The 24,602-nt window shown below is 49.5% G+C and overlaps 6 protein-coding genes across 6 annotated transcripts; 3 read left to right on the plus strand and 3 right to left on the minus strand.

Moving 5' to 3' along the window:
• Positions 1-3,106: 3,106 nt before the first annotated feature.
• FPRO_09703 (uncharacterized protein) lies at positions 3,107-7,647 on the plus strand (the record flags this gene model as incomplete). Its single annotated transcript, XM_031233122.1, has 3 exons — positions 3,107-3,481; positions 3,770-7,368; positions 7,431-7,647. The coding sequence occupies 3 exons, from the start codon at positions 3,107-3,109 to the stop codon at positions 7,645-7,647; spliced, it is 4,191 nt and encodes a 1,396-aa protein (XP_031082991.1).
• Positions 7,648-8,487: 840 nt separating this feature from the next.
• On the plus strand, positions 8,488-10,360 carry FPRO_09704 (uncharacterized protein; the record flags this gene model as incomplete). Its single annotated transcript, XM_031233123.1, has 3 exons — positions 8,488-9,558; positions 9,629-10,072; positions 10,127-10,360. The coding sequence occupies 3 exons, from the start codon at positions 8,488-8,490 to the stop codon at positions 10,358-10,360; spliced, it is 1,749 nt and encodes a 582-aa protein (XP_031082992.1).
• A 3,540-nt stretch (positions 10,361-13,900) lies between these two features.
• On the plus strand, positions 13,901-15,165 carry FPRO_09705 (uncharacterized protein; the record flags this gene model as incomplete). The annotated part of the gene is made up of 3 exons (XM_031233124.1): positions 13,901-14,026; positions 14,228-14,508; positions 14,661-15,165. 3 exons carry the CDS (start codon positions 13,901-13,903, stop codon positions 15,163-15,165), a joined length of 912 nt encoding a protein of 303 aa, XP_031082993.1.
• Positions 15,166-15,941: 776 nt separating this feature from the next.
• Positions 15,942-17,291, minus strand: FPRO_09706 (uncharacterized protein; the record flags this gene model as incomplete). Its single annotated transcript, XM_031233125.1, has 3 exons — positions 15,942-16,732; positions 16,783-16,925; positions 16,984-17,291. The coding sequence occupies 3 exons, from the start codon at positions 17,289-17,291 to the stop codon at positions 15,942-15,944; spliced, it is 1,242 nt and encodes a 413-aa protein (XP_031082994.1).
• Positions 17,292-18,697: 1,406 nt separating this feature from the next.
• On the minus strand, positions 18,698-20,314 carry FPRO_09707 (uncharacterized protein; the record flags this gene model as incomplete). The annotated part of the gene is made up of 1 exon (XM_031233126.1): positions 18,698-20,314. The coding sequence occupies one exon, from the start codon at positions 20,312-20,314 to the stop codon at positions 18,698-18,700; it is 1,617 nt and encodes a 538-aa protein (XP_031082995.1).
• Positions 20,315-22,281: 1,967 nt separating this feature from the next.
• On the minus strand, positions 22,282-24,461 carry FPRO_09708 (uncharacterized protein; the record flags this gene model as incomplete). Its single annotated transcript, XM_031233128.1, has 3 exons — positions 22,282-22,804; positions 22,853-24,209; positions 24,272-24,461. The coding sequence occupies 3 exons, from the start codon at positions 24,459-24,461 to the stop codon at positions 22,282-22,284; spliced, it is 2,070 nt and encodes a 689-aa protein (XP_031082996.1).
• Positions 24,462-24,602: the final 141 nt, after the last annotated feature.

Below are 24,602 nucleotides of genomic sequence, written 5' to 3' on the forward strand. Positions count from 1 at the left end.
TCCCTGTCAACCTCCTACGGTGGCCTCGACGACCTTTCGCCTCCTGTTGCTTGCTAGCTGGCTGTCTTTTAAAAGCCAGCCTTTCACTTCTATACCCTGGTGGTCCCGACCAATTATCACAGATTCCACTGCGCCCCTGGACGGTTGGAGACCGGCGTCAGTTAAGACCCGACGATGTTTAGGGGTTCCACGCAAACCAGTCAATAATGTACAATGCCATTGAGCACAGTCTTGGAGTGGCTATAGTGAGGAAAATGTTTTTTGTAACTCGCTTCGGTCCCCTTGGCTCAAGAAAGTTCTTTCATGTGCCTTGCAGGTGCCAAATGACAAAACTTGGACATTTATAGCGTCTCGAGTCCATTATCCAGGCTATCTCTCCTTCATGTGTTTGTTGCACATCCTGCCGAGGGCTACCTACAGGTAACACAACATCGTCATTGCTGGTCGAAGCTCTTGCTTGTTCCACGTCACAAGGGAAACAGATTGCTGCCCGCCGCCGGGCAGGGCTGTTATCTAAATACCTTGCCTTATACAGATAATTGGCGACGAGAAGGTATCGCGACTTGTGCATTCAACTTTTAGCCAGGGTCTCTTTGTTCCTTGCATCTTGAAGGTGGAGACACCCTGGGTACTGGGAACAGGAAGCTGAAGATATTCGTCCAATCAGCTATACTTTGTGCCCCTTTCGTACATTGTGCCTGGCAGTAAGGTGCACTTGGCCTATTAAAGATCTGAGCATTACACATGCATTATGGACCAACCTACGCATATTTTGAAGCCAGAGAAAGGCGTTTGTTAAGAACTGTACCGCTAAACACAAGTTCCATATAATCGTTTTAGTTATTGTTGCTAATTGTCGAGGAGAAAACGTTACGAAACGGCCTGGCACATAAAGACCCCATACCTACTTCAACTTCTCCAACTTTATGACTATTTATATGTTTTTGTCACGTAGACCTAAGTTAATACATACTGCCCTTATTAATGGTTGGCCTCTTTAATTAGTAGACTCCCGTCTCAGTGAAAGTGGAATACTAAGCTAACCTTAAGGTGCCTTAGTAGGTATGCCGCTGACTTCCATATTCCTTGCTCACATACTGTACCTATTAAACATCATATCACTCACCTTCCACTAGAGAAATGGTCAGCTTCCGACGTTAGCTTTCGGATGGAAGCAATACCAAGATACTTGCCCCGTAATCTCATATTCCCCAACCAGGCTTCAGTCTCGACTGTACACGTACCGACTAGGTAAGTACCTAGTCTTAAAGCTTTGTTTTCTCGTCTCTAGGCAAGTGGAATCACGAGGCCTGCCCGTCCACCAACTTAGGATACCTTATCCTTATTGGGTGGCCAGGATGTGGTTTCAAGTTTCTCGGGCGCTAACATCGTCAAACCCAACGGCCTACGCACGCCAAGGTAAATTACCTACTTCTTCAGTTCTTCCCTCTGGCTTAGCCCCACCGAACTCCCTCTCGAATGAACGATGTAATTAAAAATAATAAAGGGGTGGAAATCCGGCACCCCGTCAACATAGTAGCGGCTTGTTCAGGCTGGCATGGAGCACTTACCAGGCAGGTACTAAATTACCTAGTAGTATATATGGATTGTACAGAATCGATGAAGAAAGATGTTTCTTGCAACCGGAATAATCCAGCGAACGCACACTCCGCAACATTCTGTAATAGATATCCGACAACTTCACTCCGTAGTGGTCAGCAGATCTCACAAGTTCCAGCCTCAAATCCAGTACTTTATAACAGACTCGAAAGGATACTTGGATCGACCATTCTAACTTGCACTACAATACCAAAAGTACTCAGCTCTTGGGAGGACTCGCATCATAGCGGTGAATCTGCTTATTTGCCCGATACTCGCGAGCTCGTTCCTTGTGACAGCAAACAGTCGTTGTCTTATATGCTGAGTTTTTTTGTGCTAGTGTAATTCAAAAACATACCCTGCCGCTCAGCTATTGGGGTTCTTAGGTTCCAATTTGGTCTGCATTGTAAACGCGTTGATTGTCCATTTTGGTTTTTACCAGTGGCAAGTTCATGAGTGGCAGATATCCGTAGATAGGTAAGCACATCATGCCTTCCTGCATTGTACAGTCTGGCGGCAGTACCTACTTAACCTACTTACCTGGTAGAGGAGAAAGAAACCTCGGTGACTAACAAGCCACATGCAGGTCACGTGCAGTCATCTTTGTCCAATGTTGTGGCTTTCTACGTCAGCCCACCCCATGCTAATGGGCTGGCCAGAGAAGCTAAGAGAACTTTGGACCACTATCTAAGTGATGGATGACTTAAGTTGGCACAATGTATATGGGGTGTTAAATAGTACACTGCCTACTGGAGTTTAGGTGCGTTTGGCGCCTTGCTTCGAGGTCGGAGATTTTCTTACTCCCTCTGGCCAGCCAGGGTTTCAATTGGAGCGGGGGCCCAGTAAGACCCATCACCTTAGGTGAGGTCGGTAAGTAACAAGAACATTACCTAGCAGTTACCCTATGTCCATACCAAACCTTATATTGGTCAGCCTTCAAGCATTTGAATGACCAACACCAGTGCTGTCGCACGTAACCAGACCTTATTTGAAGCCTTGGAGACATTCCGATCATACTCAAACTACGATTTATATCGAGTTTACTATAAATGCGTGCTGCCTTTGTGTGGAAGTGAAGAAGCCAGTACTAACGGAACCAGATGGTGTACTAGGAATTATTAATTTCTGCCTTTATCCTGGTCAGCCGCCAACGAACTTTGGACCTCATCATTGGCTTCTCCCAACCACAGTCGAAAGTCCTCCAACTGCTTCTGAGTATTCTACACCTAAGCGCAGTGACCAACCCATAGTGAAACAGGCTCAAATAGAGGGCTATCATCCGCAATGCCGGCTTGAGCTACACAGAGGACCATGACAGCTGTGTCGTTCCAATAGACGTCACTTCCTCCACATATTTACACCTACTCAGCCAGCCAAACCCGCCTCACTCCAAGCTCCTCCACCAACGCTAGACACTTCAACCCGCGCTCGTCACGACAATCCGCGCATCTCGGCCACAACCAACTACCTGCGTCGACCGTAACACTTTTATAGTTATTCGGGCGTCATGGCGCTGCGATCCGACGTAAACGGCACCTCTGCGCCTACCGTTGAGCCCAACGGAACTGCCTCGGCAGCGCGACCCAGGATGAACGGCCGTTCAACATCGAACGATGCTACCAGGAGCGACGACGATGATCAACGACCGTTGAGCGCGCCAAACCGGCGCAACGGAAGCATAGTGCTCGAAACAAGAGACGACATCGAGCATCACCAGAAAACGCGGCCCACCAAGCCAATGCTCCTCCGATCGAAGAGTGACTACGCGCCCCGGGCGATGGAAGAGCCTGAGCCAACAGAAGATGACATACCTGAATGGGGTGCTAGACATGGCTTTGAGGACCATTATCAATCGGAAGACATCATATCTCAGCTGGCTAATGTGAGTTTTCCCTCTCAATAATGTCAAATTGCTGGTCAGTCATCTCGGATACATCCAGCCTCTGTATCATGCCCGACAGTTGCAAGATAAAGAAACCCTGGCTGTAGTATGCCTTGGCGCGTGGAAACAAGCACCTCGGGCACCAGCCTCGAGCCTCTCGGCAAATTGATCACCTGTTAGGTGTCTTCTGCATCAGCCCCAGAGGAATAGGTCCATGATGTGGCTCTGAGACCATTCATGCACGATGTTTACGTTGCCTTGGTTTTCCCTAGCTAATTATACCCCCAGAACTGGTACATGTATTTTACCGATAAGCGACATGAGACGACAGGCAAACCCAAACCACTACAATACGAACTTCAAGATTGGCGACAGAGAGACAGATTAAAAACAGTGTCTGCAGCTCTCGCGGTGTGTTTGAATATAGGAGTTGAACCCCCCGACCAGCTCAAGACCAACCCAGGTGCGAAGCTCGAGGCATGGACAGATCCTACAATACCTCCCATCCAGAAAGCCCTCGAGAATATCGGCAAGTCACTTCAGGCGCAGTACGAAACACTTGCGATAAGAGCGCGATATAAACAATATCTCGATCCCTCTGTCGAGGAGACAAAGAAATTCTGCATCTCATTACGCAGAAATGCTAAAGACGAACGTGTTTTGCTTCATTATAACGGCCACGGCGTGCCCAAGCCAACTGCATCAGGCGAAATTTGGGTTTTTAATAAGAATTACACACAATACATCCCTGTATCACTGTACGACCTGCAACACTGGCTTCAAGCTCCCACCATCTTTGTCTGGGATTGCTCTGAAGCCGGCAACATTCTCAATAACTACCATCGATTTGTTGAAAAGCATGAAGAAGAGGAGGAGGAGGCCGCAGAGCGCGACCCAAACTACACGAAAACTAATTTCAGGCCTTATATTCATCTGGCCGCCTGCGCTGTCAAAGAGAATCTACCGACAAACCCTCTTTTGCCTGCTGACCTGTTCACAGCTTGCCTCACCACTCCCATTGAGATGGCCCTGTGGTTCTTTGTTCTGCAGAACCCCCTCAAGACCAACATCAGCCCAGAGCGGGCCAAAAAGCTACCCGGTCGCCTGCAGGAGCGGCGAACACCACTGGGAGAACTTAACTGGATCTTCACTGCTATCACAGACAGCATTGCGTGGACAACACTGCCTCGTGATCTCTTCCGGAAATTTTTTCGACAAGACCTGATGGTAGCAGCGCTATTCCGCAATTTTCTTCTTGCTCAACGCGTCATGACGGTCTACGGATGTCATCCTCAGTCCTATCCTAAGCTGCCCGACACCCACCAGCATCCATTGTGGGAGACTTGGGATCTAGCCGTTGACATGGCATTGGCTCAGCTCCCCATGCTTGAAAAGAAAGAAAGCGAAGGCTTTGACTATGAATATCAAAATTCAACATTCTTCACAGAACAGCTTACTGCTTTCGATGTTTATCTTACAAGGGGCGATGCAATGGCTCAAAAGTCACCCGACCAGTTACCGGTTGTGCTCCAGGTACTGCTCAGCCAGCAACACCGGGTTCGCGCTCTTATCCTACTCGGCCGGTTTCTTGACCTAGGCCCGTGGTCTGTTCAGCTCGCTCTCAGTATAGGCATCTTCCCGTATGTCCTTAAACTCCTACAGTCGGCTGCGGCCGAGTTAAAGCCAGTTATGGTCTTTATCTGGGCCCGTCTCATTGCAGTGGACCTTTCTTGTCAGCAGGACCTCATCAAAGATAGCGGCTATAGCTACTTCGCACAGATTCTGAAGCCCTCCGAAGGATTGCCTGTTGTTGACAGCGACGAACACAAGGCAATGTGCGCTTTTATTCTCGCTATGCTATGCAAGGATTACAAAAATGGGCAAATGGTCTGTAACCAAACAGAGATTATGTCATATTGTTTGACTCATCTTCAAAACGAAGAGAACCCTCTTCTGCGCCAGTGGGCTTGTCTCTGTATAAGCCAGCTTTGGCAAGACCTTCCAGAGGCCAAGTGGCGGGGAATCAGGGAGAATGCATACGTCAAGCTCGCTTATCTCGTGAGGGATCCTTGTTGCGAGGTACGGGCAGCGATGATTCATGCCATGACTACATTTCTGGGTATCCCTGATCTGACAGAGGAAGTGGCCCGTATTGAGGAGTCTATCGCATGGACGATACTCGACATGGGTAATGATGGAAGCCCAATGGTCCGCAAGGAGTTCATTGTGTTCCTTTCTCATTTTGCTATTCGCTTTGAGAGCAAGTTTTTAGTTGCAGCTTACGAACAGTTGGTTGAGGAGAAGGAGTATCTCATATTCCCTCCCCAAGATGACGGCCAGGAACACAAGATGGGCTTGCATTACGCAAGGCCGGATAATCGCAACAAGGATGGTACCATCAACCCAATGGCCCACGGCCTATCTCATAACACAGTATATATGGCGTTGTGGAAGTTGGCTCTCGTTCTCAGTGTGGATCCTCATCCTGAGGTACAACGCGAAGCGACTATCGTTGTAGACTTTGTTCACAACGCGTTGCTCAGCTCAAAAGTCGGAGTTCAGACGCAGCTAGTCATGGCAGAGATTCGAAAGCGTACGGCAAGGACGGCACACAAGCATACCCCGAGTGCAAGTCAGCGAAATAATGCTCCCGGCACTTCTAACTCGCAGCCTTTACCCTCTCCAGGACTCCTTCGTAGAACTGCGAGCTTGCTTTTTCCATCACTGGTCACCAATGAGGATAAATCAAGACCTACGACCCCGACTTTGCCTCGATCACCATCTCTGAAACTCACACCGAATCAAGTACCGGTGCCTGCAGAACAAAACGATCGACCATCATCGCTGGCTCAATACAATGTTGCGCATGAACCGTTTTCAGGCGCATACAAAGAGCGGGATCTGATGAAGCCCCCTGCACTGCCCCTCAGGAGCAAATTCCTGGAATGGTCAATTGAGTATTTCCGTGAACCACAGATGAAGCCGAGTGAGGCAGATGAGCCTGGAAGTACCGAATACAATGAGCGTCTGTGGCGAAGAGCTCGGAATGAAACCATTTTCAGAGAAACTCAGCCATTGAAGCAACAAGCGGGAAGTCACAAATGGAATAATCAACTTGGGATCATCAACAATGGTGCTCAACCCGCCAAGATGACCTTCCATCAATTCGAAGATCATCTTGCTGTAGCGGACGACGGCAACACTGTTTACGTATGGGACTGGAAGAAGCAAGGACGATTGAGCCGTTTCAGTAACGGTAATCCAGAAGGCTCAAAAATCAGCGACATGAAGTTCATCAACGAGGACGACCAAGCGATGTTACTGACAGGATCATCTGACGGTGTGATCAGAGTTTATCGCAACTACGAATCGGATAGAGCCATTGAACTTGCATCATCCTGGCGTGCCTTAACACACATGGTACCCAGTAACGTCAACTCCGGCATGGTGTTCGACTGGCAACAAGTCACTGGTCGAGTCCTTGTTGCTGGCGATGTCCGAGTAATTCGAGTGTGGTATGCCGCTTACGAGACGTGTGTCATGGATATCCCAGCACGCTCGGGCTCCTGCGTGACTTCGCTCACCTCGGATCAAATGACGGGTAACATGTTTGTTGCCGGCTTCGGCGACGGTGCCGTTCGAGTCTTTGACACCAGAAACCGACCTCAAGAGTCCATGGTGCGCAAATGGAAGGATGAGTCAGATCGACAATGGATCAAGAGCGTACATATGCAGCGCGGCGGACAACGCGAGCTCCTGAGTGCAAGCAGAAATGGCAAAGTCAAAATCTGGGATATTCGCATGGATAAGCCGCTGCACTCCTTCCAGACAACACGAGACACACTTAGAACAGCCAGCACTCATGAACATCTACCAGTCTTTGCAGTGTAAGTATTGATTCAGCGCAAGGATCATGAATCACAGGGGCTAGAACTAACTCTATTGACAGGGGTACATCGGCCCACGCAGTGAAGGTCTTTAATCTTGATGGGCATGAGCTTTCGAATGTTGAGCCCTATTCAAGCTTTCTACAACAAAACCGCAGCTCGCCTATATCAGCCACTGCATTCCACCCTCATCGGCCAATTCTTGGATGTGCTGCACGAGGCGATCAACATATCAACTTGTTCACTTGCGAGAAATCGGAGTCTCTGCACCCAAGCTAGCGTCCCTGGGGCGGCAGGTTTCGCTTATAGTAATACTTAGAAGAGGACAAATGAGATGGGATGTATGTATTGCCCGGACCATGGAGGAAGGGTGCCATTCAGGACTCGAAGCATGGGAATACGGATGTGGGGTTGAAAGGGGTGGTGACGTTAGTGTATAGGTTGCATATCATATCATTCAGGATTTCTTTCGGTGCCGGCGTTTAGGAGCAGGCAAGACAAGCGAGGCGATGGAGGCTCAGGACGAAGCGAATCTCTTTCCACAACGGGTACATCCCGCCAGCGTTGTCAAATCCCGCGATGTTGGATGGAAATGGTTTCGTCAAATATAGGATGGGACATTGGGGAGATGTATGATAAACTTAATATGAATAGCTGTTAATTTGAGCCTGGGGCCTGTGGTCTTTGCGTGTATGGACACTAAAAAAGAAAAGCAGCCGTTTAGATGGCATTTTCCTTGGACCAAAATGCTGGGGTTAATAATAAGGTCCCGTCGGGTCGGGTGTTGAAGACGATGGTGCTTGGATAACCCCACCATGACGCCGCAGTTGAAATGGGTTGGTATGGCGGGGCAGGAACCCCGCTGCGCGGCCTGACTGATGGGCAACCACCACTTCACATTTTTATGCGTCACCTTATTTTCTCCCACCGACACAGTCACCTTCGTTACTATCTCCTGATTCTAGTCCGGTCTCGTCGTGAGCCTCCCCTAGCTTTGGCCATATCGAAACACCTCCAATCGCGTGTTTTTATACCAACCCTCCCTCGTCAACCGACACAAAGTGATTGCGCGAGAACGAAACCCAACACCTACGAAACACATACTCGAGTGACTTTACCATGGCTGACGCCCCTGCTGAGAAAGCTGCTGCCCCCCCTCCCGCCGACCAGGCTCCTGCCGTTAGTGGTGAAGCTGTCGAAGGTGGAGAGGCTGGCCCCTCAAAGAAGGCATTGAAGAAGGCTGAGGCGAAGGCTAAGAAGGAAGCTGAGAAGGCACGCCGAGCTGCTGAACACGAAGCCCGACAGTCTGCTGCAAAGGCTGCTGCTGGGAATACCGAAGACCTCGCTAAAGATAACTATGGAGATTCCACTCATCTTACCAAGATCGATGCGGAGCGAGTCAAGCTTCGAAACCTGAGCGATGAGCATCTCGGCAAGACCATCAAGCTTCGTGCGTGGATCCAGAATGCGCGCATGCAAGGTGCCAAGATGGCCTTCGTTGAGCTTCGTGAGGAGCGTGACTGGGCTATCCAGGGTGTCGTCGCGGCTAACAGCGAAGGCGCACCTGTCTCTAAGCAGATGGTCAAGTGGATTGGTAGTCTAAATCTAGAAGGCTACATTCTTGTCGAAGCTAAGGTTGTGAAGCCCCAGGAGCCAGTCAAGAGTGTGAAGGTCTCCAATTACGAGCTACATATCGCCAAGTGCTACGTTATCAGCCCTGGCCCTCAAGTTCTTGGCATGGGTCTTGCTGTTGCTAACCGCCCTGTTACCAACTTTGACGATGAGGACGCTGGTGGCCCTGTGGAGGAGGTCAAGGAAGGCGTTGACAATTTGAGCCTTGAGAACGTCCCTGGTGCCAGCATGGCAACCCATTTGAACAACCCCGTTATGCACAAGCGAGCTCCTGTTCAGCAAGCCATCGCCGATGTACGACTGGCCGTTCGCAAGCTGTTTGTCGAGTACCTTGAAGCTCGCGACTTTGTCCAATTTGAGGCGCCTTGCCTCATTGGAGCTGCTTCTGAAGGAGGATCCAACGTTTTCGGCATGCCCTACTTTGACAAGCAGGCTTACTTGGCCCAATCTCCCCAATTTTACAAGCAGTACGAGATTGCTGGTGGTCGGAAGCGTGTTTTGTGCATCGGGCCGGTATTTCGAGCTGAGAACTCTAACACCCCTAGACATATGACAGAAGTAAATATCCCTATTTGCCCTACCAGACTCCCTCGTGCACACAGAGGACAGCGCTGACCTACATCAATAGTTCACCGGTCTTGATCTTGAGATGGAAATCGAGGACCATTACCACGAAGTCCGCGACATGCTCGAGGGGGTTCTTCTTCATATCTTTCGAGGGCTTCAGGAGCGATGTGCCGAGCAGATTGCTCTTGTTCGAACAGTTTACCCTTCTGAGGACTTTCTTTTGCCCCAGCCCGGTAAGGAGGTTCGCCTTACATTCGCTGAGGGCCAGGCGCTCCTTAGAGCTGAGGGCCCAGAGGAGTACCGCAATGTATCCGACGAAGAGGACATGAGCACACCACAAGAGAAGGCACTGGGTGCTCTTATCCGGGAAAAGTACAACACCGACTTCTACGTCCTTGACAAGTTCCCTGAGGGTGCACGACCTTTCTATGCCCTGGAGGACCCCGAGAATCCCAAGGTCACTAATGCCTTCGATTTCTTCATGCGTGGACAAGAGATTCTTTCTGTATGGCACCCTCTCCTATATCGTTTGCCTAGTCGTCACTAACTTGTTCAACAGGGTGGTCAACGTATTCACGTTCCGGAGACCCTGGAAGCACGAATTCGTACAAAGGGTATCGATCCTAAAAGCCAAGGCATCAAGGAGTATGTCGACATTTTCCGCAGTGCCGGTGTTCCCCCTCACGGTGGCGGTGGTATTGGCTTGGACCGTGTGGTTGCGTGGTATTTGAACCTTCCAAGCGTGCACTTGGCAAGCTATTATCCTCGTACACCCAAGAGACTCTTGCCTTAATGAGTTGAAACGATCTAGAAGCTGTAGGATTTCTAGAATGTGAGAACTACTAAAATTCAGATGAGAAAGGGAGACTGGAGAACAAGAGATAACACCACAGATAGTCTCTGGGATCATGACAAAAAAAAGATTTGAATATTCCAGCCAAGAAGTTTCCCGTTTGTATAACGTAGGTCAAAACGGGATGTTATTGTAAGCTCGTGATGATTCTTTTGTGTTAAACACAATGTAACGAGTGAAGTTGTGAGTCAGAGGAAATAAACATATCCAGAACATCAACATCAAAGACTTGTAAGATTAAAAGTGTCCCAGGTATGAGATAGGCTGGGTTGGTCTGCTGAAAAGAAGCCACTCCGCAAATGGAACAATTGAGTTTCAGCAGTGCTAAGCTGGGCTAAGCTGGGCTCGCTAAAACCTCAAGAGTCAGTCACCTGGCCGTCTGACTTACATTAGCTTCGTGGATCAATATCACTTACGTGAGTATGATGATTGTGCAAGTCGGGAATAACGGCACCAAGAACAATCCGTTCATCACATTCTAGGCACAGTGGCTAAGGTACCCGACCATTGGTATTGGGGTGACAACACGTACACACCTAGTCTGAATGCCAATCTCTCGGCTTAATGTTATCCTAGGTAAGTATCTAAGGTGTGGCAAAAGTCGGAACGGTGAAGAGGGCTGGCGGGCAGCACCTACCTATCTGCTTGAGGCTTTAGGTGAGCGAGTGCGGGATCTACCTTATTATGCACGGGTTTTGCTCCTGAGGGTGCGTAAGATCCAAGTTGATTGCTCCCCACGTTTGACAACTTGCGAGTTGCATTCGCATGCACCTACACAAAGCTGCGCCTATCAGATAGATACCCTAGGTGGGTTACCATATCGTGGGTGCAACATATGAGTCCGATTTCCCGGGGAGAAGTGTCGGTTTCCCATTCCACGGGGAATGGTATTAGGACCCTCGACTGCATTTATCATGTACCAAGGGTCTTAGGATACCGCTCAACTACTTAGATACCCAAGGAATTGACCATTCCAGGACAGACCCTGGAGACAGAGAGGCCCGACGGGTCCAGCAGGGGTTGCGCGAAGAGGCGCCTGGGTACTGTATAATTGGTTATACAGACTTCCATGTGCTAGCGCGATGATAAGTCAGTAAGCACCTAAACGGAGCAAATGTCTTTGGGTTGTGGGTGCGGTTGCTGACTGACTACTTGACCATTTGCGTACAGGAGTAGAGGAGCCAAACTACCTTACTCACAGTTCTAATGATTCTGGAGGTCAAGGCGATTAGCAACAACACACCAATTCGACAGCTGCGCCGTAGCAATTCCCCTCCAACCCTAATATCTTACTCTCATGTGCGGATTCTATGGGCCGAGTTTGTGTATATCTTCCCCAAACAAACCCGGCCAAAGTTGGGAGAAGTTGCCCAAGAGAGCACAGAACTCAGGCCGAACCACGTGCAAGCGAGCAGAGATGGCTCAAAAAAACTTGTGCTCAAGCTCTCCATTGCTTTACGGGATCAGTCGGGGGTCTCTTGAGGGTCTCTTGCTTAAGCGGCGGGCGGGCAATGCGGGCGGGCGGCCGACTAAGCAGAGTCGGATGCAGATGTGGCTTCGCTTGAGGAAGTTGTTGTCTGTTGTATCGAGGGCGCTGGACCAGGCTGAGCATACTAGATCAAAATACGGGTCTGCGTGTGCAAATAGGGCCGAAGAAGCTTCAGCAGTTGTCCTTGTAAGGCTGGGAATGGGAATGAGAGGGCCGTTGAGAGGTTTGCGAGATGCATTCATGGCGTTGTGTTGAGGTAGGTCGTTATCCATTGATGGATATACTGTTTGGCGCACGATATTGCCGGATTAGGCAAGGGAAACCAATGTGCCAGGACTGCACAAAGTTGATTAAATCCCGAACAAATCCGGAGCGTATTAGTTCAAGGGAGATATGTAGATACCAAGATATCTTGGCTTATACGATCTTGATATGTCAAGCGCAGATCCTCTTGAACCCCCATGTGAAAGACGACCCTGAGGTGCTTACCTACACGCCAACGACCCACCAGGCTTCGGGGCAGAAGGAGGAAAGAGAACCGCGATGGGGATCAGGCAACAGTTATTTTTACCATTGTGCATTAGACGGAACCTTTGACGTTTGCTAGGACCACTCTGGCCAGTGGAGTCGGTTTGTCAGGTCCGTCCGTCGTTTGTTCCATGTTCTGAGGCCGTCATATATCTGAACCGAGAGTTGTCTGACTAACATTGGATGTCAACTTGGCGCTAGCACAGACTTCAGAAACTCACGAAACTACTAAGGTACTGTGTTCTGCAGTCAAAAGTGGTGGCTCGCGAAATGAATGGAATCAAGATACTGGCTGATAAGAACAGTGTGTCAAGGGGCCTGATCAGTGTGCACCACTCCCTCTAAATTACTGCATCAACGTTCCATGCTGTTCAAGGTAGCCAGCCCTGCCTGCATGTGCAGGAGACGCATTTTTTCTTTCTAGCCTCAAGCTCGTGGACTAATTCACGACTTGCCCTTAACGTCTGCACAACCATTGGGCTCCAGGGAGATAACTGAGCAGCGCTGAACTGGCGGGTAAAGGCAAGGAAATAAGGGACGAATTAAATGGCCAGTAACGTCGGCCGCCTTGCTGCAGCTCCCCCATCGAAACTCCTCCTAGGCGACACTTTAGCTTCGAACGCGACATGGAACCCTTTCCGTAATACTCGGCAACCTTTGTGAGGCCTTTGATCACCCAAAAATGTCTCTCATTTGGAAGTTCGTTGCAATGCTCGAGTTAGGAAGCTCACGATGTTAATATCCGACCCTGGCTTGTTGGCACGACTAATACACAACGGCCAATATGCACGTCAAAGGCAAATGCCGTGTCAGTCGTGATTGGCACCTAGCTTTGCCATATGTCGCCTAGCTCGGCCTAGATCGCAGAGTCTCAGCCATTTCTTAAAAGGGCCCAGGCCCAACCTTTCCCGTCCCCCCGTTCGTGAAACGCATTGCACGTTATGCTTCATTAAGGCTCCAGCTACCACCTTGCCTTGCCTTACAGTACCTACTGTACTCCTCCGTCCGTACTCCGTACCACCTCCCTACCAACTTGCTACCCTGCCCTGCCCGTGCTCTCTGTGCTCTGTGCTCTGTGCTCTGTGCTCTTGGGGCTCGCTCTCACCTTGGTCAATCGGTCTGCACCTGAACATTCTGCCCCCCTCTCTCTTCTTCACCCACCCGCGTCACCCGCCTCGTTAGCACCTAGTTAATTCATCCACCAACCTAGAGCCAAGCCCCCCATACAACCATCCTCAACTTCTTCTCTACTATTTTAACCAAGAAGCGCTTCTGTCTCTTCAAACCAGCATTGACTTATCACATCTTGGTTCATTTACGCTCACGCTCATTCATCTCGGGCTCCTCGTCCATTTTGTGTGGTCACAGTCACTCCCATCCAACTACTCGATTCGATTCTGCTCTGCTCCACCTGCTTCGTTTAACCTTCGCTCAACCTCAACCACCGCCTCTGAAGGTTCACGATGGATTTCACCGGGCAATACAACTTTGCCAACCCTCAGCCCTATCACCAGTTCATGCCGATTCCTCCTCTGACGCCGTCACACTCGCATTCCGCCGGCTCCGATGACTTCAATGCATCCCCGCCTGTCAGTAAACGACCCCTTCTCCGCGATCTCCCCCACTCCCCCGGTGCAGCCCTGCCTTAGCGTTTCCTTACCTGAGCATTACTCTAGCAATGTTGAGCCTCACAAGCACGACCATCTCGGCATCTTCAGCGTTGTACCTGCAGCTCGTCTATCTCATAGCTTTAGCGCATCTTTGCTGACATATTGCTTTGCCACGTATAGGAAAACTACGACGGCCTCTCTGCCAGTCAAAATGATCAGTTCCAGTCTTTCGATTATACCACAGCCCAAGGCTTCAATGCAAACCCTCACCAGCCTGCCTCTGGTTTTCCGGGCCCCCCGACACCTCCCGGCTATACTTCTCAGGCCCAAGCCCATCAACAGCAAGGAGGCTCATTGAGGAATGCCTCCCCTGACGAGCAGAGCGTTGCCCGTGGGGGCAGCGAGGAGGACGAGAACCTAACTCCTGCTCAGTCTCGGAGGAAAGCACAGAATCGCGCTGCGTACGTCTCCGCTCCTTTACCGCCTTGTTCTTTCTTCTTTTCTTTTCTTTCTTTTTTTTTGCGAGTAGACCTCATGGTACACAACATTGCTATGACCTCGAAATGCGATTGATGGCGACGATTTAATACTTGACTAACATATGGCTGTACAGGCAGCGTGCCTTCCGCGAGAGGAAAGAAAAGCATGTCAAAGACCTTGAGGCAAAGCTTGCCGGCCTTGAGGCCGCCCAGCAACAATCATCCCTCGAAAACGAACGTTTAAAGCGAGATCTCCAGAAAATATCTACCGAGAACGAAATTCTTCGCGCGACTTCCCGCATGAGCCATGGTTCCATCTCTCCAGAGCCTGCAACCGGGCCTCTGCGCTTCAAACCTACCGACTTCTACTCCAACGTCTTGCAGAATCACACAAACAAGTCGCCCTCACACCGCATCGTTACCTCAGACGATGGTGAACGTCTCCTAGCTGCCGGTGCAACATGGGACTTTATCATATCCCACGAATTGTTCAAGAAAGGCCTTGTTGATATTGCCGATGTCAGCGAGCGTCTGAAGAACTGCGCTAGATGTGATGGCCAGGGTCCTGTTTTCTCAGAGCGTTCAATCACCAATGCCATCGAACAGAGTGTCGCGAGCGGCACTGATGATCTTCTCTAAGTGAGCGGCAAGGCGCAAAAGGGCCAATTGGAAGAAAGGATACATGAATGGCTTCATTATGATTGACGTATATTACCCTAAGACACTAGGTGGAAGATGATACCCCGCCCGTCGGGGCTTTTTGGCGCGGCGTTTTGTATTCAAGGCTTTACGTATGTCTCCCAAGAAATTTTGGATTGGTTTTCACAAACACGCAACAAATGTCTGCCATATGCACGGCCATGCTATAGGATCTTGGAAAGTCAAGTATAGTTAGTTGCAAAAATAGTGAAATATTTTCTATTAAAGGTTTCTTAGCCCCCTTCGATCGGCATGATCTTGAAAGCATAGCCCACGGTGTTGGATCTATATGATCATACATACATACAGATTCGCAGAAAATTATCTATTGTTGAAATTGGCAGCAGACATAGAAATGGCATCTACAAGCTACAGTAACGTTATACAAACACACGCTGCAGAACTCCAAAAAGAAAGAACCAAGCCCGTTTCTCGTACAAATCATACAAAACTTCTACACGAAAACCGTGATAACCAAAGACATTCCCGACCGTGACATATGTAATAATCGCGATAACCATCTTTCAAACCTCTTTAGATACCTTGACTCATTCCCAATCCTGCATGAAACGTTTCCATTACTCCGTTCGAACCTGGAATTACCGACGTCTCTATTTTTGAGCCCAATTATTTTGTCTTATCATGTGACTCTTCTATTCAGGGGATCGAGCCCCTGTACCGCCATAAACCCATCGACATGGACCTATATCAGTCATTCAGTCCTTTTTTGTGCCATTGGTCTGAGCGCCTTCGTTTTCAACATGAGGATGCTTAATGGTGAGGCACCAGATGTCGAGGTAATCGCAGATGGTAACGATTACGTCAACGACAAAACTTCCGTAGACGCCGACGGCGGTTCCGAGCATCATGAACATGAAAGCCACTTGGTAGACATTATCGCCAAGGGCGCTGGGCCAACCAAACCCTAGGTAACGCTGGAAGATGGGACCCAATGAATCGATGACACCAAAGGCAAGAGGCAGGCCCAGCACGTTCCAGTAGGGGAAACGCAGGTGAACAAGGTGAGCAGTGATCATCTGACCGACGCTGTAGGCATTGACAAGGCCGGCGAAGAGGGCAAATGGGATAAGATGGCATTCGCGGATCTTGGGTTGGAGATAGAGGTAGGCAACCACCATAGACCAGATGCTGAAGAAAGGCACGAGGCCAAGGAGCGCACCTCGAGAACGGTCACCACGGGCACGTCGAGCGCGGATGACGTTGAGGGAAGACTCAACAGTGTTGAAGACAAGAACAATACTGCCCTGAATAAGATACCACTCGGTAAATGTGAGGTTGTAGATGAAGGATGGGATGCCAATGGTGAAGGGCACACCGATGGTATGGAACATGCTCTGCTGCCAGAAATGAGCACCCCCAACGTAGCCAGTGAAAACGAAGACCAGGACGATCGCAAGAACACCCTCGACGGGTCCGTTGACAATGCCAAGAGTGAGAGTTTTGGTGTGATAAGTCTCCCACGTCTGAACATAAAAGGTCAGGAGGGCTATCAAGTTAGCATCGCGCATCCCAACAGAGCCGCCAGTGTTGACTCACATGCGAACAATACTGCCACCGTCTGCCAGCTCTGTCCCATGTTCTGAGAAGCAGCAAAAAGAAGGACCTCAAGCGAGGTATTACAAGCATCTACCCCATGATCGAAGAGTTCGCCCAGAGGTCCGGATTGCCGAGTTCGGCGCCTGGCCGTTTAGTTAGCACAGATTCAATACATGGCAAATGCGATTCTAAGAAGCCTACGCTTGAGTTCCATCCACAGCATCGAACGTTTGATATAGGAACAAGCCCAGTGCCCAAGAATAATACACCCAGGAGGGGCAATCTTGGTCAAGAGTGGGAGTATACCACAGCAGCGTCAAGAAGTTCGCAACGACGAACGAAAACCCCGTCAGAGTGATCAGATTCGGTGCCATGCTCATAGGGAAGCACTTGATGACGAATTTCGTGTAGAAGGGCTTTAGGACATATTTGGAAAGCAGTGAGTGGTCGACACCGGAGTATTTGTACTCACGGAGCGCGGGGAGCTCCTTTTGCCGTACGTAGACCATCTTTGTATTGTATCTCGTTTGTTTGAATTTATCGCGAAAGTTGTTTGTTCTCAGGTTTGTGCTCCGGTTGGCCTGCAGAGCGATCGATTGGTATTGTGGCCTTTTCTCGTTGGAGTGGGTAAAATCTAGGTTTCTCGTCCGGTTCCCGCTTTGCACTTGTATCCTCGCTCTTGTTGGGTCATGCGTTAACGCGCACAAAAAGACGGATTCTCGTGGTGACGAAGAGCCAGAAAGTAGGTAGCAAGCGATGGTTGTAGTTCAGGACCGGTACCGAGGAAGAAGGGAAGAGGATGCAATCAAGAGACTTGAACTTTGTAAATGAAAGAAGGGAAAAGAGGCCAGCAGTAAAAAGAAGTGGGCTAAGGTAGGGTACCTACCTACCTACTGTAAGGAGCAGACACTATCTGACACAAAATCTCCAGTCAGAGCCTCCGAAATCCAGTCTATTTCAAAATGACCTAAAGAATACGTCTCTGTAACTGCAAATTCAACTTTTTCTAACTCTGTGTCCCATTACTTGTTATCTGCGGAAAGGAAATTATGTAGTCTACCTACATGAGATTCCCAAAAAAAAAACAAGGCCCCTTAGGTTCCCAACGTCATGAGACCCACTCACACTCTCCTTCAATTGTCTTCATCTTCTCTTCAAAACTACTAACCTAAAGTTGGTGCTAGCTTGAAAAGGCAACGTACCCAAGAACAATGTTGGTCATTGTCACTTTCTGACATGTGCCATCACCGCCATGCACCAAGTATACTCAACACCCCATGACAAGTCGAGAGCTACATAGGTAGCATCAAGGATAGCATGGTTACGGGATATACCGTCACCAGTTAGACTATCGAATTTTCCTCATCGCGAGCTTGTTTTCAGTGATGCCTGTTACACAACATATAGTAAGATCAAAGTTTCTGGCTACTACACCTGTGTATATCAACATACTTCTGTTCCTAACTCTCGGAATCCCTTTGAGAAGGAAAAGTTTGGCTTTAGTAGACGCATAACTATGGGTCACGTTGTACTTAGCCAGCTGCACACCAGTCACAAGAGGCTCAACGCTCCCGTTGCAAGTATGATAATTGTTCATCATATTCCGTTTTCGTATGCCGGCTAAGGACTACTAAGTTGCCCGTTCTTCCTATACTGCCAACGTTGTGGGTCGGCCGAAATACATTTGCTTGGCCGTTGTTTCGTGTAAGTATAACATCGCCGCTCACATCGTGACTGGCTTCCGTCAGAGCCCATCCCAAAAAGCATCCAACCTGCCCGCCCTGCAACAGTCACGCAAGGTCGTCATCATCCACATACTTTTTCTCAGAAACTATTCCATGCTGTCGTGTATAGGGCATCGTATGAGAAATATTTCATACTCGTCGCCAATCACCTCCTTCCTGACTAACAGCCTCTACTTGGTTGCCTGTAGTACTGTAGCACGTCCCTGGCTCTTGTTCCACTCGCCTTCAATGAACTGCTGCACGTTTGCATGTGCCATATTGAACAGTGGGCGAGCATGGTCTGCCACTGACATGCGATTGGCGTCTTCAATTTCCAGTCGGCGATGGAATTCACCTTTCTTTGACGGACGACCATCCCCAATTGCACCAAACTGCCCCTTTCCCTTGGGAGGCTGGACCTGCAAAGCAATCCCGCTTGGGGTAGCTACTAGGAAATCGGCTCCGTAGTACCAGGCGTGATTGATCTTATTGTTGTAGGCCTGAAGTTCCTTTGGTGCTCTGAATCTGGGTCCCGATGTGTATCGAGACTTGCTGAGCTCGGGTGATGATGTCCAGCATGCAGATGTCGCAGCAGTGCCTAAGCCCCAAGATGACGGTCCTCTCGCAGAATACTGGGAGCCTCGTGTCACGGCGGTTGTGGGTGCACTTGGCCGGGTGGTTTTGCAATTGGCAGACAAACCCTCCAAACCCTCTGCGGTTTGTGAAGCCTGGGAAGCAGTTGCTTCAAACGACGATATATTCTGTGCTACGCTACTGTTACTGATGCCTGCTTGTCGTAGAGTCTGTCGCGTAATGATAAGAACGTCTTCGTCTTCATCTTGCTTGACATCTTGGCTTGGTATATTGGTATGGAGTGCTTTGAAAGTTGACTCAAAGGTCGATGGTCGATATTGGCGTTGACCAGGGGGGCCGGCAGTCAAAGGCCGTGGAGCGCCGGCACCAGGAGCCATGGTGCCAGGAGCACGGGTGGTATTGCTGCCAACTGCGCGATTGAAGCTCCGGGATGAGCCAAGGGGAATGCTGTGCGACTTATTGGGCTGGGAATTCCAGAATGCGTCATCAAAAGATCTTCCGAGGGTAGGGCTCTCTGCCTGTGGCGGCTGTAACACTGTTTGAAGGGCGTTGTTGTTGTTTTTGGACGCATCTTGGAGTCCAAAGGAACGAGTGATGGGAGCCAAAGGCTCGTCAACACGGGTTGTCGTCTTCAGGCCCAGGGCTGGTTTAAGCCCACGAAGAAGGGCTTTCTGAGCTCGCTTCTGATTGGGGTTTGGGTAAGAAGCCAGGTTGTGAAGAGACTTTACTGTCATATTCATCAACGGGTCCATGCCAAGTTCGCATTCTTCATCGCTTTCCTCACTTGCGTCAACATCAGTAAGTGTATCTTGTTCAGCTTCGGAGAAAAGGGACGTAAGTGGCGATGGAGTCGCAGAAGGCACGATTCGGGGTACTTGGGCGGACATGTTGATGCATCTGTGGTCTGTATCGTTCAAGGGGCTGGATGCTCTGTCGTAGGGCGTCTGAGGGCTGTATTGCTGAAGAGTCGATGGTTGTGATCCAGCTTTGAGGGGCAGAGTGGCAAGAACAGATTTGGGAAGCAGAGATAACCCAGCTGCAGGGAGACCGGCAGGCCACTTGAGAGAGCGACCTCGTCGGGCAGGCGGTTGCAGTGGCTGAGAAGTGCTAGGATTGTACGGGGTGCCAGCAGTGGTGTAAGTGACTTTTGAAGCCGAAGTTGGAGCAGTTGGGGTAGACGAAGCAATGCTGATGGGAGAAGACAGGTCCTCCATGCTGGCTCAGGTTGGTATATCTTATTCGCTGGAGGTGGTAAGGACGATCAGTATCTCTGGGATTCAAGGAAGGTGCCTATTAGATTTGGTTTGCTAGATGGTCCAGATCTGTCTGAGTGTGGATGCAGATGAGGTCGTGGGAATATCTAGCAGAATGATGCTTCTGCAAAAGTGTGAGAAGGAATGTAGAAATGCAGAGGTGGCCAATATGCGTAATGCCGTATAAGATACCTAGTTTAAGAACGAGTGGGCTTTCACACCTTTGCCATCACTTTGACACAAGTGACCGACCTTGTGCAGGGAATCGGGCTGGAGAAATAAAACCGAAGTCGAGGGTAGGAAGATGGGATTGAAGAGAGAGAGGCGGGGAGGGAGGGAGGGAGTAAGAAAGAAGTGTGTAGGTTGTGGTATTGGCAAGAAGCACTACGGGGAAGACTGAAGGTATGCGCCTTCCTTATTAAATCCAGCCCGTGCTACGCAACTCGTAAGAGCAGGAAGGTGCCATATACCAAAACTAGAGGTAAATGGGAGAACATACAAAGAAATCCGGCGAAACACTTGGCCACAAGATCCAAAAGTTGAAGATATGTAGGAGTTAGGATGAAGATTGGGTATTTACCCAGCTTTGTAGGCTTGGCGATGATGCTTCTTTTTGGCAGAATATGCAGAATGTCATAATTTTCTTCTTCACTCAGTTTCATGAGTAGGTAAGCAGAGGCAACAATAGCCTCATTCAATTTGTAACGAGGCACTCGAATTCTCTGACCCCTTGTGTTATTCATTGCCAAGACTAGCAGTGACTGTCAGTGTCAGGATGCATCACCGCGATGCAAGCGCTGTATGAAAGGCGAGGTCCAACGAAATGGAAGTGACCGGTAGGAGGTAGGTACTTTAGTACTAAGTTTGCCATTACAATGGAAACTGGGGTCTGGGTCTGTCTGCCAGCCAGCCAGCCAACCTTAGGGAAAGGCTCTGGCCCAGTTGCTCTTTCAGCTCGAGTCACATACTCGAGCTTAGGGGAACTCTGAATGGTCTTGACGGTGAATGTACCTACGCCACTTGATACCTAGAGTCAATTTGCATGACGGTGAATACCTAAGTTACCTGGATACGTTAGCTGGCCAGATACCGTATGTAGCGATTGCATGCGCAAACAGCAGTATCAAGTCGTGGTTTTCTATAGGTACAGTTCTCGAATGCAAACAAAGAGGATTGCCCAACTTCAGCTGGGGGTCCTCGGCTTATGCGTAGAAGAACCCAGTTCGATTGATACTTCATTATTCTTCCTCTAGACGAAGATGTATAATTATATATTTGTTCCCTCCTCCCATTCATCCCAATAGATGTATCCTCAGTGACTACTTTTAACTGTAGAGGCTCATTGTCACGTCGTGTTTCCTTCCTTCCTTCCTTCCTTCCTTCCTTCTTTCTTTCTTTCTTTCTTTCTTTCTTTCTTTCTTTCTTTCTTTCTTTCTTTCTTTCTTTCAATCAACCAATCAATTAATCAAATCAACAACCTTGCTAGCAGCACGCCCTCTCTTCAAGACGATGTGGATTCCGTTGACATCAGACGTAGCTTGTCATGCGACAACTGTCAAGGAATCACAGCGTCCTGCGCTATAGCTAAAGAAAAAACAACGATAATAGGGGTACAAGAATGCGTCAGGTATGGGACAAAACCGTGCCTGATCTCCATGACATCGAATTAAAAGAAACAAAAATGTACGTTTCAGGAATGCAATACATAAAGGATAAAGAATGGTAAACCAACACAGTTGTTACATTTAACCAACAACAAGACACTAGATTAGTCTGAGGGACAATTGTGTTTTCTAGCATACGGCCGTAATAAGAAGAAGAATGGAAAGGTATGAACACCCTAACAGCAGGAAAGGGTGGGGTATATATTAGAAATAACCCAGTCTAATGACCATGATACTACCATAGAAGCTGACTAGGCAGATTTACTAGAAACCGCCAGGTGGGTATGCGCTTCCAGGTACCATTCCAGGGCCTCGTCCAGTCCGTGAACTAGGCAATTGAAAGTCGGGGGTATCCAACAGCATGTCTTGACGTTGCTGTTGTTGATGTGCTGGTCGGCGATGAGGGGGTCCTTGTTGGTACGGTAGCGGTGGGGGGTTGGGGTTCCAACGTGGGTTGATCCCACGCTGGGATATGGATGTAAATGTTGAATGCTCAGACTCGGCAGGGCTTCGAGTCCCCGCATTGTTGGCATGAATATCCTCATATATAGGCTCAATAGGGGGCGGCTGAAGGTTGTTACTTGCGGGTGGTGCATCGGAGGCGAAACGGGGATCAACATCTTCATAATAGTTGCTATTCCCGGTGGCCACAGGCTGTTGGACAACAGGCGGCGTCCTTCTTTCAGTGAGTTCAGCTCTCGGTTGACCAGTTACCAGAGGTGACGGGGCTCGGGGTGAATTTCTGCCATCACCTTGAGTCCATCCTGAGCGGGGTGGAACATATTGCCTGGTCATCTGGTCAGCATCGTGGAGAAATCATGAGCGGGAGCCATACTCATCGGTGCTATATTTACTTCCCTCGCTCATGTACGTATCATGTCGCTGTGGGATCTGCCCCTGCTGGAGTCCAACCATACCTGCAACATCCGCGTCACTGTCCCGGAGCTGTCCGTAGGTTCCTCCGTCATGATGCTGAACAGCCGGACTTGCATCCATTTCTACTGCGCGACCCCCAACAGTGGCAGGCTCGGTTCCTGGCAAAGGCGGCGGCGACTCAGCTCGAGGCAACGTGGACTCTGGGCTGTAAGCAGTGTAAGTGTTCACACTCGGCATTGAAGGATTCGTCGAGCTATATCCATTAGATGGCTCTGACGGCTGAATGTCTTGAGCAAAGTTTTGAGCGGGTGACGGTCTCCGATCGTAAGGACCATTATTGTATCCTGGGGGCGCGTTTAGACCTCCCCTCATCCCGTTTGGAGCATACACTCCTCGGTTGGGTTGTCCATAGCCTCCTCGTCCTCCTCTGGAGCCATATCCAGCCCTTCCAGGCGGCCCGTAGCCTCCACGACCTCGGACTGGTGCTCCATAGTTATCATATCCTCCACGACCATAACCCCCTCTTCCACCGCGGTAGCCTCCTCCAACTCCTGTTCCGCGGTTACTCATGCTTGGAGAAGGTCCTCTCCGCGTCGCATATGGGTCAGTAGCATTGTCGATCGGGTTGCCAAACTGATCGCGAGAACCTTGCCTCTGTGGGTTCCTGCTAAAGGCTGCAACCTCACCCACGCTTGCCACATCGTTAGGGGGTGCTGGAGATCGATTTGACGTGGTCCGGCGGGTCAGAGGGATGGCTTCTTCGCTAGCTTGGTCGCTTCTACTCTTCTGTTCGAAGGTTGTAAAGGACGGGAGATTGTCATGTACACCATTGCCACCACTCACGGTGGGAAGAGTCGGTTGTCGAGAAACTTCAGGCTCCACAGTCGTCTTATCTTGAGCAGTTCTGTTGTAATAATTCTCGCCGCTCATTTCAGCATTCTGAGCGATACGTCGCTGCCTGTCTTTCCTGCTGACTAGAGTGCGACGCATCGCACAAGTTACCAACCCACTCATGGCAACTAGGATAGTAGCAGCAAGAACGAGGTAAGACCCCCATGCTAGGTGTGGTACAAATAGAAGCACATCGATCAAAAAGGCTAGCAAGCAAACCAGGAAGTCAATGAGGAGGAAGATAAATAAAATGAGCAGATATCTTGTCGAGTGCGAGGGAGCGTGCAAGTGAGACACAGCCGCCATGATAGTCATGACAAGGGTAATAAGTGCCGCGACTGGATGCACAATAAGAATGGCAGATAGCGTATTCCGAACGCCAGATGGTAAGTCGAAGGCTTGGCTATCATCCCCAACTAATTTGGCTAAAAGAAGCATCAGTACGACTCGAAAGAGGGAACGCGTTTCAACATCACGGTAGACTGACCAGTGTCGTATCCAACCCCGATACCGCTACATCCTTTGCCCTGTTGGCAGTAGCCAAAAACGCCATATGTTACACCACCGAAGTCGCTCAGTGGAATGGCTTCAATGATTGGGGTTGATATAACAGCTAACAGTAGCAAAGCAAAAGCTGCGAACAGCAGCACCGTCAACGGTGTACCAGGCCGTAACATGGCAACAGTGCGCTAAGCGCCCGATTCAAGACCGACAAGAAAGACGACAGAGCAAGCGGCCGACGTCGTGACGACGCGGGGACGGAAAGGCAATATATCAACGTGTAGCTTTTTCGGTAATTCCTTCTGCTACAACGTCGA

This window comes from Fusarium proliferatum, assembly GCF_900067095.1.
Source record: "Fusarium proliferatum ET1 genome assembly, contig: FPRO_scaffold006, whole genome shotgun sequence".
NCBI lineage: Eukaryota > Fungi > Ascomycota > Sordariomycetes > Hypocreales > Nectriaceae > Fusarium > Fusarium proliferatum.